This window comes from Pocillopora damicornis, chromosome 14 (genome assembly GCF_964200805.1).
Source record: "Pocillopora damicornis chromosome 14, jaPocDami1.2, whole genome shotgun sequence".
Lineage (NCBI taxonomy): Eukaryota > Metazoa > Cnidaria > Anthozoa > Scleractinia > Pocilloporidae > Pocillopora > Pocillopora damicornis.
The window spans coordinates 3250266-3264046 of record NC_142683.1 but is presented as its reverse complement, the minus strand read 5'-3'; the positions used below and the strand labels follow the sequence as shown (position 1 = coordinate 3264046).

General features: G+C 37.3%; 2 protein-coding genes across 2 annotated transcripts; both read right to left on the bottom strand.

Moving 5' to 3' along the window:
* Nucleotides 1-20: 20 nt before the first annotated feature.
* Nucleotides 21-13648, bottom strand: LOC113664827 (kynurenine 3-monooxygenase). The gene is made up of 17 exons (XM_089193320.1): nucleotides 13525-13648; nucleotides 13046-13115; nucleotides 12070-12167; nucleotides 11209-11298; nucleotides 9571-9622; nucleotides 8918-9005; nucleotides 8513-8608; nucleotides 8022-8166; nucleotides 7460-7522; nucleotides 6761-6819; nucleotides 6612-6669; nucleotides 5694-5783; nucleotides 5013-5070; nucleotides 4359-4441; nucleotides 3568-3669; nucleotides 1303-1362; nucleotides 21-793 (listed from the first exon to the last, which is right to left on the bottom strand). The coding sequence occupies exons 1-17, from the start codon at nucleotides 13591-13593 to the stop codon at nucleotides 704-706; spliced, it is 1371 nt and encodes a 456-aa protein (XP_089049446.1). The 5' UTR covers nucleotides 13594-13648; the 3' UTR covers nucleotides 21-703.
* Nucleotides 1840-3031, bottom strand: LOC149034014 (uncharacterized). The gene is made up of 2 exons (XM_089193763.1): nucleotides 3011-3031; nucleotides 1840-2766 (listed from the first exon to the last, which is right to left on the bottom strand). The coding sequence occupies exons 1-2, from the start codon at nucleotides 3029-3031 to the stop codon at nucleotides 2158-2160; spliced, it is 630 nt and encodes a 209-aa protein (XP_089049889.1). The 3' UTR covers nucleotides 1840-2157.
* Nucleotides 13649-13781: the final 133 nt, after the last annotated feature.

Below are 13781 nucleotides of genomic sequence, written 5' to 3'. Positions count from 1 at the left end.
TGAAAGAAGTGGTAGTTTGGTTCATGGCTAAGAAAAACAAAATATCCTTTTTATTTCTCCACGTTTCATACTTTGAATTTAAAACCTCTTTATATCTAAATCTCGACGAGTCCTGAAAATTCTCCTTGATTCTATTAAAGGATCAATATCAGTATCTGGGCAACTGCCCACCTCCTCCTCCCCTAACTCAACATTAACCCTAACTTGTCATCAATTGACAGTCCCTATTAAATATATATAAAATTTTTACTGTACTAATTTCTTGTTATAATATCACCCCTGAATCACACATCAACGTCACAACAATAAAAGAAATGATAACAAACTAAAGAAGCTATTGATTGTTAAAAAATTCTCTTTGTCAGCACCTTAGGAAACGCATAGAGAACGCTGTAGAGAATATGTATGCATGATGTTGGGTTGTAAAGGGTTGCGTGTGTCTCGCATCCCAAGACATCACGTAGACTATAAGAACTTACAAGAAAAAAAATAATAAAATACTCTATTCATAAAGATATGGGTTGTGGATTTCTACTCTTCGTGTTAAAATAAGTGTGTTTCATTTGCCCTCGACACTTGCACAAAGAGAAGCCACAATGCATAAAAGCTTCCACAAGTTCTGTCACGGGTCACAGAAGGTTCTTAAAACGTTATTTTGTCCGGGCTACTCCGGTTTCAACGGATGCACTGTAATGCTTTCTTTTCAGCCTATTCGAAATCTCCAAGTCTTTAAAATCACCATAAGTCCAGCTAACCCTGTTATTGAGCCCGTCATAAGAAGAAGGCGCACCATCTGAAAAAAAAAACACGACAACATTCACATTGTGTTACAAACCCGCTGCAATGTTTTTGCCTCACTCAAAACTTATTCACAAGTTTCCTTTCAAGTTATTCTTACAAGACCTTTTAAAAATATGCCAAAGGGGTATTAACAAATTTCTATGCTCTCAAACACAGTTTTTGGTAAATTGTATCTTTCCTTTGTAGGACACTTTGTTACTCTCAAGGAAAATAATTCAATAAATATTTTGTTTTGAAAAAAAAAAAAAAAATCAAGGACAGTTTGATTTGAGTCTTTGTCATGGCAGACCAAAGTGGTTTCATACTGTTTGCATTCTTTCATCTGCGAAATCTCAGCTACAAAACAGAACCCATGTTTAAAACCCTCTGCCACACTTCATCCAAAATTCTCAGCTTATTGCAAGAATGAAACCACACTACCTTTTTTATTTCCTCTGTCGTGTCCTTTCCGGCATAATTATATAACTTTCTTATGAATCAGACTTGGACAAAGACACTCACCTTTTCTTGCCACTGATTTCTTTTAACCACCTCGTGATAAGGTATGTGTGTGTACGTTACCTATGAAGAAAGATCTGTCTTTATCGATGCTGGCTAGAAGGGGTGGCTAATAACATTGCTCCAGTATTGGCGAAATCGATGACAGCATTGGGAGATATTTATAGTCAGGAGGCAGCTCGCCAAAAAACGATTTTCGCTAAACATTTTGAGTAGAAGCAGGCAACATAGTTTAAAATCTTCGTCTTGCCACCCTGATTAAGAATCGTGCTGTTGCCCACTCCAAATGTTATGATATCTGTCATTAAGCGGGTTTTTTGTCTAGGCCCGCGCTCCTGCAGCATGAAAACGAGGCTGAACTGTAACATTTATATAAACCCAATAAAAAGTGCACGATACGATGGGGAAATAGCTTAATCCTTGCTACTTAACATTTAGAGCTCGATAGACAGTAGTGTGGGAGATAAAATGCGTCACGTGACTAGTTATGAAGAGTCACGTGACTTCTCAATTAAATCGGTTTTAAAGCATAAGAGACGCTCTATTCACACCTTCCTTTAATATAGTTTTCAACTTACTGACGTTTCTCACTTCGATTTACACCAACAATAAAAACACAAAAATGCAACGGGTGATGGGTCACGTGATGTAATGAAATCATTCTATTTTCAGTCATTCTATAGCGTTTCCAACCTATGTAACATTTCCTATGAGTTAGCATTTTTCATGTAAAAAGACTGAACTTTCTTCTACTTGGCCGCACGGTTTAAGCCAGAAATACAAGCTTATAAACAATAAGCAAAGTATCTAAAAAAACACAAAACCACCATGTGACTTCCACCTTATCAAAGTTATAGGTCATGCTTCATTCGCCTCTCCGGCAGTGTTCCTGTCGTTTCTGCACCTGTCGCCACATTTACATGCCTTGGAACAGCAAAGAGATAGTTGAACGCAAGTGCAGCGTCGGTTTACACAGCATCCGCCTTCTCGGGAGCACCCACAGTATGCTAACTGTAAACACGCCGCTGACACTTCTTCTCGCGTCATTAACTTTGGCTTCAGAAGGCCTTCACTGTAGTACCATCCGCTGTCTTCAGGTTTTGGGAGAGAAGGACATGGTTCCAGTGCTTTATTCCATACCATGGTCTGATAGTTTGCCCGCTTTATGTGGAGAATCAGTGCATCTTGAGTCGGAGGTAGGGCGTCAAGAACTTTCTTGGATTTGCGAAACGCTGCTGCTCTTTCTTTATTGATTTCCACCTTTTGTGTTCCCGGATTGTAGAGTTTGCATACAAAGGCTTCAGCTTTGGCAAGAACGTCAGCACTGATTTGGCTTTCTTCTCCAAGGTGTTCCAAGAGACCAGGTGCATCTTCGAAGACTTTCCATGCCGATGCCTTGCCCACACCATAGAACTGGCTTGTCGTATCACAGCCAGTAATTGCATGAACAGGTATGTAACGCCTGAACTAACGTGTGAATAGAACGTCTTTTATGCTTTAAAACCGATTTTATTGGAAAGTCACGCGACTCTTCATAACTGATCCCGTGACGCATTTTATCACCCACACTACTGTCTATCAAGCTCTAAACGTCAAGTAGCAAAGATTCAGCTATTTCCCCATCCTATTGTGCACTTTTTATTGGGTTTATATAAATGTTATAGTTCAGCTTCGTTTTCATGCTGTAGGAGCGAGGGCCTAGACAAAAAACCCGCTTAATGACAGATATCATAACATTTGGAGTGGGCAACAGCGCGATTCTTAATCAGGGTGGCAAGACGAAGATTTTAAGCTATGTTGCCTGCTTCTACTCAATATGTTTAGCGAAAATGAAAAATGAGCGCCCTTCGTGACAGCGCTTCCTGACTATTACATGGTGAGCGGTTTTCCTGAGTGTTCAGTCATTCCCATGCGATATCAGTGTTAAAAAAAACTAGGCTTCGTTTCAGCTTGACTAAAAAGACGAAGTGGTAAACTCCATCATAGTTTCAATATTAGCGAAATGGATGACTAATTGTGGAAAAATGGCAGAGATAACATTGATCACTTGTCAGTATTGGTCCAACCTTAGTAAAAAAAGAGACGGATATTGGCTAAATGGAGACGTTGCCAGCAATGATTCAGCATATTTAATAGGGGATTAAGGGTATTTGTAGGTTTCATTTTGACCCTGCAACATTGGGTAACAATACTTCACCAATGTTGGTTCTGTGCGTATTGTAATGGCTTTCCTGCCTTCAAAAATTTCTCTAAAATTTTCAGTCTTACCATAGTATGAAGCGGAATGAAAGTTTTGGGCATCAACCGGTTTAATGCATACATCGCTTTTCTCTCCAGAAGGAACCAAAAAGAATTGACCAATGATCTCAACTGAAATATGAAAAAAAAATGCAACACTGGGTTAAATTTTGACCCTGGCTAGTCACTCTAGACTATCTCATGCCAGTTGCAGTAGCATGCAACAGCTTGGGGTATAACTGCTTCTCCAAGAATAGTCACTAATCAATGGCTGATATCTTGAGAGAGCAAAGCAGAAAAAAGGCTGTGGACCCAAAAGGGCTGGTGCGAACAGGAAACAAGGACTCATGTGAGGCATTGCCCACGAGATAAAAAAGAAAAGAAAAACAGAATTATAAAACATAGTAAATTTTAGGAAAATAAACTAAAAACTTGTCCGAGTAAAGGAATAATTTGAACAGGCACTGTGAAACTAAATAAGTCTCCCATCAGAGCTTTGATCCAAATTCATGAATGTCTAGTTTGCATAAATGTACGCCACGCATGACACAGTGCATCAACCTCGCAAGTCTCCTCACAAAAGGTGGGGACAAACATCCCCCATGTCAATTTTTGACAGTAACAAAATAAAATCCAAGAAAGTCTGAAAGTCATAAATGAAGGGTTGTGAAAGAACAGTTATTTCTATGGATAAACATGTATTTAAGCGTCAAAGAATACGAAAAGAGATATTAAATAATTTTTAATCAATTCTTGTAAGCGTTCGTTTGTTGTCAAATAATAGTAATGATGGGTTTTACCCCACAATTAGTATAATGTACCTCTAAATAATTATCCATAGACATGTCACAAATAGCCTCTGCATCTTTGTTTCTAACTTTAGAATATTCCTCCAAGACAGCTCCTGTCAAATATGCAATAATTTACAACAGTAACTGAACTGAGTGAAGTACAATTTGATCTGAGATCATAAGTGTGATTTCAAAATGGAGCAAGCACGCAGTGCGAGTTTGATCCGAAGTCTCAGTTATGATCTCAGACCAGAATTGCGCGACAAGAAGTTCAGTTACCACTTAATTACATCTATTTTGAAATTGCAAAATTCAGTCGCTCAGATACATGATTTTCTAGTCTGTACAAATATTTACTTGAATGATCCAATACTAATGCTGGTTTGTTAAAAGTTTCAAAAGTTGTCTTTCAATTTCCTGCAATTTGATTGGTTACTTAAAACAACCTTTGAAATCTAATAGGTTGTTGCGCTTGAGTAAAGCTTTCTCATTGGCTGAAAAGAAGATGGGATTCAGAGCAAAAAATACTATGATTTGTGAATAAATCGCACTGCTAAGAGCCAATCAGATCGATCACCGGTGATTTCAAAATGGATGTAATGAAATTATTGACGGTCAATCAACAGCAAAACCATTAAAAGAATCAAAGATTCCAATCTGTAACAACACTAAGGTGATGTTTACCAAAGTTATTGCCGTGCTTGTCCAACAATCTGTCTAAAATGAGGCAATCTTCAAACCCCTAAAAGGAAATTAGAATAAAAGAGAGATCAAGGAAGAATTATATAATAGATGTTCCTTAGCAGTAGAGTAACTATTAACTCAATTGCGAAAACAATGACACCTAAAAAGTATGATCCATGAACGATGAGACTCAATAGCTTTATGGAAAATGTTCACGCAGATACATAATCCGAGATTCGCTTTACTCACTATTCATGAAAAATCTTCTTTATGGTGATTATTATGCATATTTGTACCCAGAGAGCCCTAGAGTCTCATCGCTCATTGTGAACGCTTTGTTAAAGTATCAACGTTTTTGCAATCGAGTGTATACACCTTGTTCAATTGTTCCACATATGATATGCATGGATATTTTGTGAGTTGTGGACTAATCTACATGAAATGAACCAAAAAACAAAATAAAACATCGAATAAGGGACTTACTATAATTCTTTTTTTTTTGTTATGTTTTAATTTCTAGTTTGCAAAATGCTACCTTCGGGGCGTGTGCGAAAGACGAACACAATGCAAGCAAAATCATTTAAGTGTTATTTGTGACTAGCATCACATTTGGAAATGCCCAAAAGTTCGGTACCGATCGTACATTATTACAAAAATAAGAAAACTCATGGAGCTACTGACAGAGTTCATTCCTTGTCCAAAGAATGGCACCATGGCATGAGCTGCATCACCAATAATGAGCACCTTATCTGAGAAGTGGTAAGGTTTACACTGTGGATAAAAGCAGAATATAGCATGGTTCAAACGAGAGAAGGAAAATAAAGTTAATACGTGACTTGTACAGTCCCTTTTGCACTTTCATCTCTTACAAAAAAAATTTCCGTGCGAGGGCCTTAACCAAAGATATGGGCAGGGCCAGAAAGAAAAAGTACAGCTGTGCAAACTTTGAGCTAAAACAAGAAAGGACTGCCGCTATGTTCCTTTTTGAAAACACAAATCCATCAAACATTTGTTTTTTCTATCGTGATGTGTCAAAGACTTTTTGGGAAACCTTACATTTGTGGCTTAGTGAATGTTCAATAAAATTTTATTTCTTTTGACAATTAGAGATCGTCTGGGGAGTTTTCGATACAATAGACGATTTTGCATCAATCACAAATCTTCCGATATTGATAGCTGAGTACTAAAGTGTAAAATGAATCTTGTGAATCCCTCATTACTTGTTCAGAATCCTAAGATTAAACCCGTATATCAAGTCGAGGAAACATATATATGTTCAGTACAGCGAGGTGTTTCACTATTCAGCATCTTGAATGTGGTGTCTGTCTGGACAAGAGACTTTCAACAACAGCTTCAACAATACTTTAAGGTGTAGGGTCTACATTTTATGTACCACTTGCATTTTTTTTAAAATCTATCTTTTTCTTTTTAAACAAGGCTGAAGTTTGACAACCCAGTCTGAACTACTCCACCCCCCCTCCACCAATTTGATTGCAGCCCCCCTCCTTCATTTGAAGCCTTTATGCTTCTCTTAGGACAAAAAAAATTCCATGACATAAGTTACGTCGGACAATGTTAATGCCGTCAGCAGCTATTTACCTTTATTGAAACCGTATGCCACACAGGATTTTTAAAGAAATCTTCCAAAATTCTTTCCCTAACAAATTAACAGAAATACCAAACATACAAGGTTAAAAAAGCAGCCAAAAGATGCACCAAACAAATGTTTGAGTCTGACATTAACTTACTCTCCCATCAGTTGTACAAAGTCAGGAAAAACAGAATTGAAGAAACTCAGAACATCCTCCTATGCAAATAGAAAAAAATTGAAGTAAAATCAGTCTTCTGTCATCTAAATGCATGAAACTAAGCTGGTACTAGCAACCCATCCACATAAGTAATTTCTGTGACTTAGTAAAGTTAATGCTTAACACAGGTTTGCAAATCTTACTTATTATGAGATATGGTGTGATGACAAGTGATGTAATGAAATCTTCGTCAGACGTGATGTGATGTGATTTGGTGTAGAGTGGAATGATGTCAAGTGACGTGGCATGGTGAGATGTTATGTGGTGAGGTACCTACGTGTGACATGAGGCCATGAAATGTTGCATGGTATGATGTGATTTCATGTCATGTGATGTGGTAAGTTGTTATGTGGTGTGGTGTGGCATGATGTCATAAGATGTGGTGTGGTGAGATTTTATAAGGTGTGGTAAGATGTGATGTTGTGTGGTACATGTGATGTGATGTGAGGAGGTTTGGTGTCATGTTCTGGGGCATGGTGTGATATGATGAAGTTTGTTGTGATATGACGTGGTATGGTACCTCCTCCTACTCCTCTCATGGTGTGATAAGATGTGGCATGGCAGGATGTGATTTCATGTGATGTTGTCTGGTGTAATTCAATGTAATGTCAGGCTGTCATGATAGCAATGGGGTTTCACCTGTGTCTTCAAAGAGTCAAAATTTTCAAATGGCATAAAAAGAGTACAAGTAAAAGATGGATCCTGCAACAAAAAACAACAATAACAATAAGTTGACCCATCAAAAAGGGAAATGATGTTACAACACGTACTTAGATGATAAAAAGTCATAATGTAAGACTATATGAGAATAATAACTGATGAAATTATGACAGATTTTATCCTTGACAAGTCACTTGGGATGCGTAAGTGTTAATAGGCAGAAAATTTCCTAAAGAGAAATCTGCTGTATTAGTGGAACATTTACAAAACTTTTAGACTGATCTGGTTCATGCAATCGTAACACCAAATAAATGATCAAAGACATCAAGGCATTGGATTAATAACGTTATTTTATTAAAATTGATTTGAAACTCTCGGTAAAGTGTCAGGCAACAACTAACAAACTATTTCTTGTCTTAAATTGGCCACTATGGATCAAATCTCGTTAAATAGCACATAATCCATTAAAATTTTTGCAATTAAAGCAGATAATGAAAAATTTTAAAAAAGGGACAATATAAACTTAAAACAGCATTACTACCTTGTTAGGAATAGCAATTAGCATGAACCCATCTCGTGGCCAAACGTGGAGATAATCTTCTACAATAGCATATTCTCCATTCTTGTTTGGCAGAAGTTGGAATTCTTTGTAACCATGTGAAATGTATTCTTGGCTAAAGTCAAACCTAGTGTGAAATTAGGACAATTTTTTAGGTCTATTCATATCAAGTGAAATGATATAAATTGATAAATATATAAATTGGCCACCATAAAGAGCTTGGCCCTTTGTCATCCACTGTAACGAAGGGCCAATGCTCAAAACATCTGCTTTGAGTTTAGTGGCAGATGTAAGGGAATGAGGAATTTAGATGAAAGCCAGGGTTTAGCAGTGGGGGTAAGGGGTTTAGCAGTAGGGGTAAGCCAAATTACACGTCGCTTTAAAATGGAGAATAAAGAATGAGGACTTGACTCCCATATTATATATAGTATAGTATACTTATAGTATATTTCTATTACACACACTCAAACTACCTTGGCTTCTTCATCATTTCGCTTCTTAGGGTTGAATGAGCTCCATCAGCTCCGATGACGAGCTGTGCATCTACCTCCACAGTCGTACCTTCTAGGCTGATATGAAAAGTATCAATACATTAACTACTAGCCTAGGTGTGGCTATTGAAAATACTTCTTTTATACCAATTTGAGGCCTTTACGTGTTTCCCTTTCTTCAAAAATGAGTCAGCTCAGGAGGGGAGAACTCACATTTTTCTGCTACGCATTACCAATTAATTACATTGGCCAGAACAAGTAGAGAATTCAATTTGCATGTGTACAAATAACACAAAAGGACTAGTTTTGGCCAGTACATAATGTGCACATTTTGATTAATTGACTGCATCATAAAGGCCTTAAAAAAAGACCAAATTTTTATCATACCATGAAAGTACCAGATGCCCCTCCTCCAAGTTTGCAGACACCAACTTGTGTTTAAAATGTAAGTGCACATTAGGGAAGGTCTTGGCAACTAGTTGAAAAAGAGTTATATCATTGCCATTGTAAAATATAAATCAAGTAAACTTAACATCATTAAACATTACAGAACGAGGGTGCAGTGACCAGATAGTTCAAGGGTCAAGAAGTTCCCTGGTTTGAACACTAGCAAGGTCATTATCCCATTGTGTTTTTGAGCAATATACTTCTCTCTCACATGAAATGGCCTTTGCCTTTTCACTGGAGTATAAATGGATACCAACAAACTGTCAAACAAGCCTGAAGAAAATGCCTCAGAGGGGGGTAGCCTGTAATGAATTAGCATCAATCCTGTCTAGGGTGAGTAGCAATACTCCAGATGGAAGCATGTTATATATGAAAACCACGACAACCTCCAGATAATGAGCAGATCAATTCAAGCTTCAACATTTCCCCCAGCACCTCCCCCTACCCCAGGCAACCCACAGGCATTCCAACTGCTGAACATTGGTTTGTTCAAATTCCTGCCTTCTTGGGGCAAAAATTGTGTTATCTTAAAACTGTGTATATAAGAACAGAAAAATAATCAAACCATGACTGATTGCACTTCAAAGCCATACCAGTAAGAAGTTTTTCATTAACTTTCCTTCTTTCCATCGCCATCATAGGATGCTTCAGAAAGAGAAAAAAAACATTGCATCTTATTATACTGTGGATCAAAAGCACCACTATATCCACCCCCAGCTGCCAACGCCAAGATGAATACATGTTTTAGTGTATACCAAAACAGTGAGATGGCAAAGCACAAAAAGAAGATTTTAACTCACTTATTCCAGCAACAATTACAATATCTATGGTTGCAAATCCCTTGTGAGTTGTTCAGAGGTGAACAGCAAAGGACTCTGGACTTTGAGCAGCTAATCAGAGCACATCCACTCTTTTAATATATACTAACTACCAATTATTCACTAAAGTGGAGGTAAAAATCAATCCCTTTCACTAACACTGAGGTAAATAGCTGCTTTAATGTAATACACCACACAGATATTGAAAGGTAATTAGTTCATTCTGGTCAATTTATTGGCTATTTTTAGATCTTTTTTTTGGTTTTTGTACCAGACGATTTTTTTGGTTTTACAGTTTTTCAGTTTTGGTGTTCACTGCTGTTTGCGAATTTTGCATTTTTTAGCATTTGGTTTTTGGCTTTTGTCTAAAATACTGATTGGTTTTCAGATTTGGTATCCAATGTGGTTTTCATCTCTTCCTTTTTGGGTCCTGGTTTCACTTCCATCTGAGCAGCAATTATGTGCCACCACTGATCTCAAATAGACACGAAACCTCCATATGCTCCACTTGTCACCACTGCATTGAGTCAAAAAGGGTTTTGATTACTGGGATGTGAAAATTGATCAGTTTTGACAGTTTTGCATGTGGGTATTGGTTTTGTTCACATTTTTTTGCAGTTTAGGATGTTTTTTTTTCTATGGTTTTGTGGTTTCTAATGGACCTCAATACCGCTCTCTTTAATATATGATAAGCTGAATTATACAGTCAGGCATTTTGATTGGTTCTCATTTATGATCTTCAAGGGGACAAAAGCATACACGACGTCGCCATTAACAACTGTACATTTGGCTTTTTTTATCATATAATTAAATAGACTAATCTCTGTCACCTTGGCACTAGATCACAGTGATAGATCACTTGAAAGTAGATGTCAAAATGTGCTTGGAACCTCTGTGATGCATTCTAATGGATCTTGCATGCCACTCTTTTGTTCATACCACCTTTTGACATCATCTGTGATCTATTACGAACTAGTGCATGATGATGTGAAATAAATGCATGCATTGAGTTTAAAAGATCAGTAATAAACTCTTGCTCACAAGTCATAACTGGAGGCACATTGGCCTCATGGTTAGTGCGTTAACTCTGGATCGAGTGGTCCGAGTTTGAGCCCTGGCCGGGGTCATTGTGTTGTGTTCTTAGGCAAGACACTTTACTCTCACAGTGCTTCTCTTCACCCAGGTGTACAAATGGGTACCAGCAAATATGCTGGGGGTAACCCTGCAATGGATTTGCATCCCATCTAGGGGGAAGTAGCAATACTCCTAGCCGCTTTGTGCTAATGAAACTGGAGTTAAGTGCCAGCCCCAAGGGCCAATTTGGCCTTTTAGTAAAGCCTTTATAAAGGATCTACTTTTTTTTCACAAATCATATTTAAATTGCTAAAACTTCATAATTATTTAACTCCTCACATGTTCTCCATGTTCAAAGAAGAGAGTTGTTATGTCTCCTGATTGGGGATGAATTTTTCGGCCGTATATGTCCACACCCAGAGGTGAAATCTGTTATATAAAAACCAAACTTGATTATTCTTGCATTATTTAGTACAATTAGGACTTGTCGAATGGTCTGTTAATGATTCTAATATCTTTAAGACTTCAAAATACATCACATTTTTTAAACATCTTAGATTACATTCTACTTATCCCAACAACATGCCTGGATATGTCCTGCTAAGAATAATGAAAAAAATATTAAAGAAGACTGTAACATGAATATCAGCTCAGCTCTTTATTTTAAGCAAATAAATCTGAACATTTTAAATGAATGAGAATTCTAATGTTTCTCAACACCTTCCTAGATTCAAAATTGTAGATATTCTACATTGCCTTGGATGGCCATTGAATGGACTTGGAAATTAGAAGCATTTTCGTTTACCACATGGGTGTCTCACTTTAGCAAAGACTTAGCTCTAGTCCCATAAGATGAGAGTCATCCCCAGCAAATGTGAAATTTTGGAAGTTGCCAATCCTCCTAAAATTACATGCCTACATGGTTTGAAAATAAAGAAATCCTTGATTGCTGAGCATTTTTTCCTACAAGTAAACCAGCCTTAACTCTTTAAACCCTAAAAGTGTCTAGTATCAAGCTTCTCCCTACAATATCATACCTGAATCTTATGTTAAGGTTATAAGAATAAAGGAAATGATCACCAACTAAAGAAGCTTTTGACTGGTAAGCAAATTCTCCTTGTCAGCACCTTAGGAGATTTATAAAGAGCAGTATCGAGAATATGCATACTGACGTTAGGGTATAAAGGGTAAGTAACTTACTGACTCCAGTGCCCCAACTGCTCTTAAAGCCTCAGCCCCTCTTGTGGACAGAGCAAGATTTGTACTACGACCACCAACAAACTCCACCAGTCGAGGATCTGATCAGAGAACAAAACACAATACACTCCTATGAGAATGGCACCATTCAGTTCTTATACCAACTCAAAGACCCATATTCAAATTTATGAGGACTGCACCATGTGGTTTTTGTATTATTTATTCAACTCAGGGTCCCAAGCTCTGTTAACCATTTGTGACCAGCATCTCATTTCTCCTTAACCCTTAAATTCCCAAGATCTGATTATCAATTCTCCCTTATGGCTACCACTGATTTTCCCGTAAATTAGTTACAAGAACTTGGTGTTTGATCAGGGTAACAACTTTTCCTTCATTAGTTTGAGTGTTCTCATTACCTTTTTTTGTTGGAAAATGTTTGCAAATCATAGGGAGAAGTTACATGTTCATCACTTCTGGGAATTAAAGGGTTAAAACATCACCACAAAATCCCAAATTAAAAGTCGCAAGAATAAAGGAAATGATCACCAATTATAGAAGCTCTTGATCATTCAATAAATTCTCCTTGTCAGCACCTTAGCAAATGTATAGAGAACAGTATGGAGAATATGCATACTGATGTTAGGGTTAATGATATTTTCCTTTGTCATCTTTACCTTTCTGCTTGAAAGTATATCATTAGTGGGAACTATTTTTGGTTTCTCTTAGGAGTGACAGGGTAAAATTTCTGATAAAATGACTTTAAAACAAATCAGTTGACCACCACTGGGTTGGAGTGGTAAAAAAATTGTTATCTCAGATGTTGAGGAAAGGGTCTCATAGGTAATATGGGGGCCAACTCTTGGGTTGTAAGGAATCTGATAGACACAAACCCAACCCACTCCCCTAGCCTTACTCCTCTCCCCCACCCCCTTCCTCCACTTTTAGGCTGTCCCAGCATGATGTTTCTGTATATAGTTACCTTGGCGAGCTTCATACAGGTCAACGTGAAATCCTCGTTTAGCGAGAAAAATGGCGCATAATGATCCCACCTAATTATTGTAAGGCAATGAAAAATCAAAAGTGTGCTCTTAGGCTCATAAAGTTTAAATTCCGTCAATTATACTAATAAATATGTATACCAAATGAAGCTCTGGAATAATTTCCTATCTCATGTCGCAATGACCAGTTTTCGACCCATTATGCAAAGTACAACTATTTGATTCAATTTTGCAAATATTAACAAGCTTCCACCAGTCTCTCTTTAAATTTAAGACAAAACTTACCGGGGACCTTTCCACGCTTAATTACGTAACTTAATTCGATCAGACGTAAGTTCTTTAAAAAATATTTGATTCGATTGATGTCCATACATTTTCTGAAAAAGCCAATAAACTGCAAGAGATATTCTAAGAAATCTAGAAAATATTCCCAAAAATACAAATAAAAGAGTCAAATTACCAAACCACCTCCAACGACAATAACTTTTGTTTGTGTAACTTTTTCGTCCCTAACTGAATCCGCCGCCATCTTACTCGTCTCCAGGGCTACTTGGCAAACTCGGTCTTAAGATTACAAAATTTGAAGAAATTGGTAGGTACTTCATGCTTTTGTAGAAGACAAGGTTGTATGTTTTTGCCGTCGTCAATTCAATATGATTGCCTCATACTTTCAATACTTTTTAACACTTTCATTACTAGGGGTGTCGGCTTACTTGA

What these genes read in the sequence shown, in the direction of transcription:
- LOC113664827 (XM_089193320.1), bottom strand. Translation starts at nt 13,593, where the DNA reads ATGGCGGCGGATTCAGTTAGGGACGAAAAAGTTACACAAACAAAAGTT. An exon ending in CAGTTGGGGCACTGGAGTCA is followed by an intron (nt 11,299 to 12,069) that starts GTAAGTTACTTA and finishes TTTATATAACAG; the next exon opens with ATTTCACCTCTGGGTGTGGA. An exon ending in GAAATGATGAAGAAGCCAAG is followed by an intron (nt 8,167 to 8,512) that starts GTAGTTTGAGTG and finishes ATTTCACACTAG; the next exon opens with GTTTGACTTTAGCCAAGAAT.
- LOC149034014 (XM_089193763.1), bottom strand. Translation starts at nt 3,031, where the DNA reads ATGATATCTGTCATTAAGCGG. An exon ending in TGATATCTGTCATTAAGCGG is followed by an intron (nt 2,767 to 3,010) that starts GTTTTTTGTCTA and finishes TTCACACGTTAG; the next exon opens with TTCAGGCGTTACATACCTGT.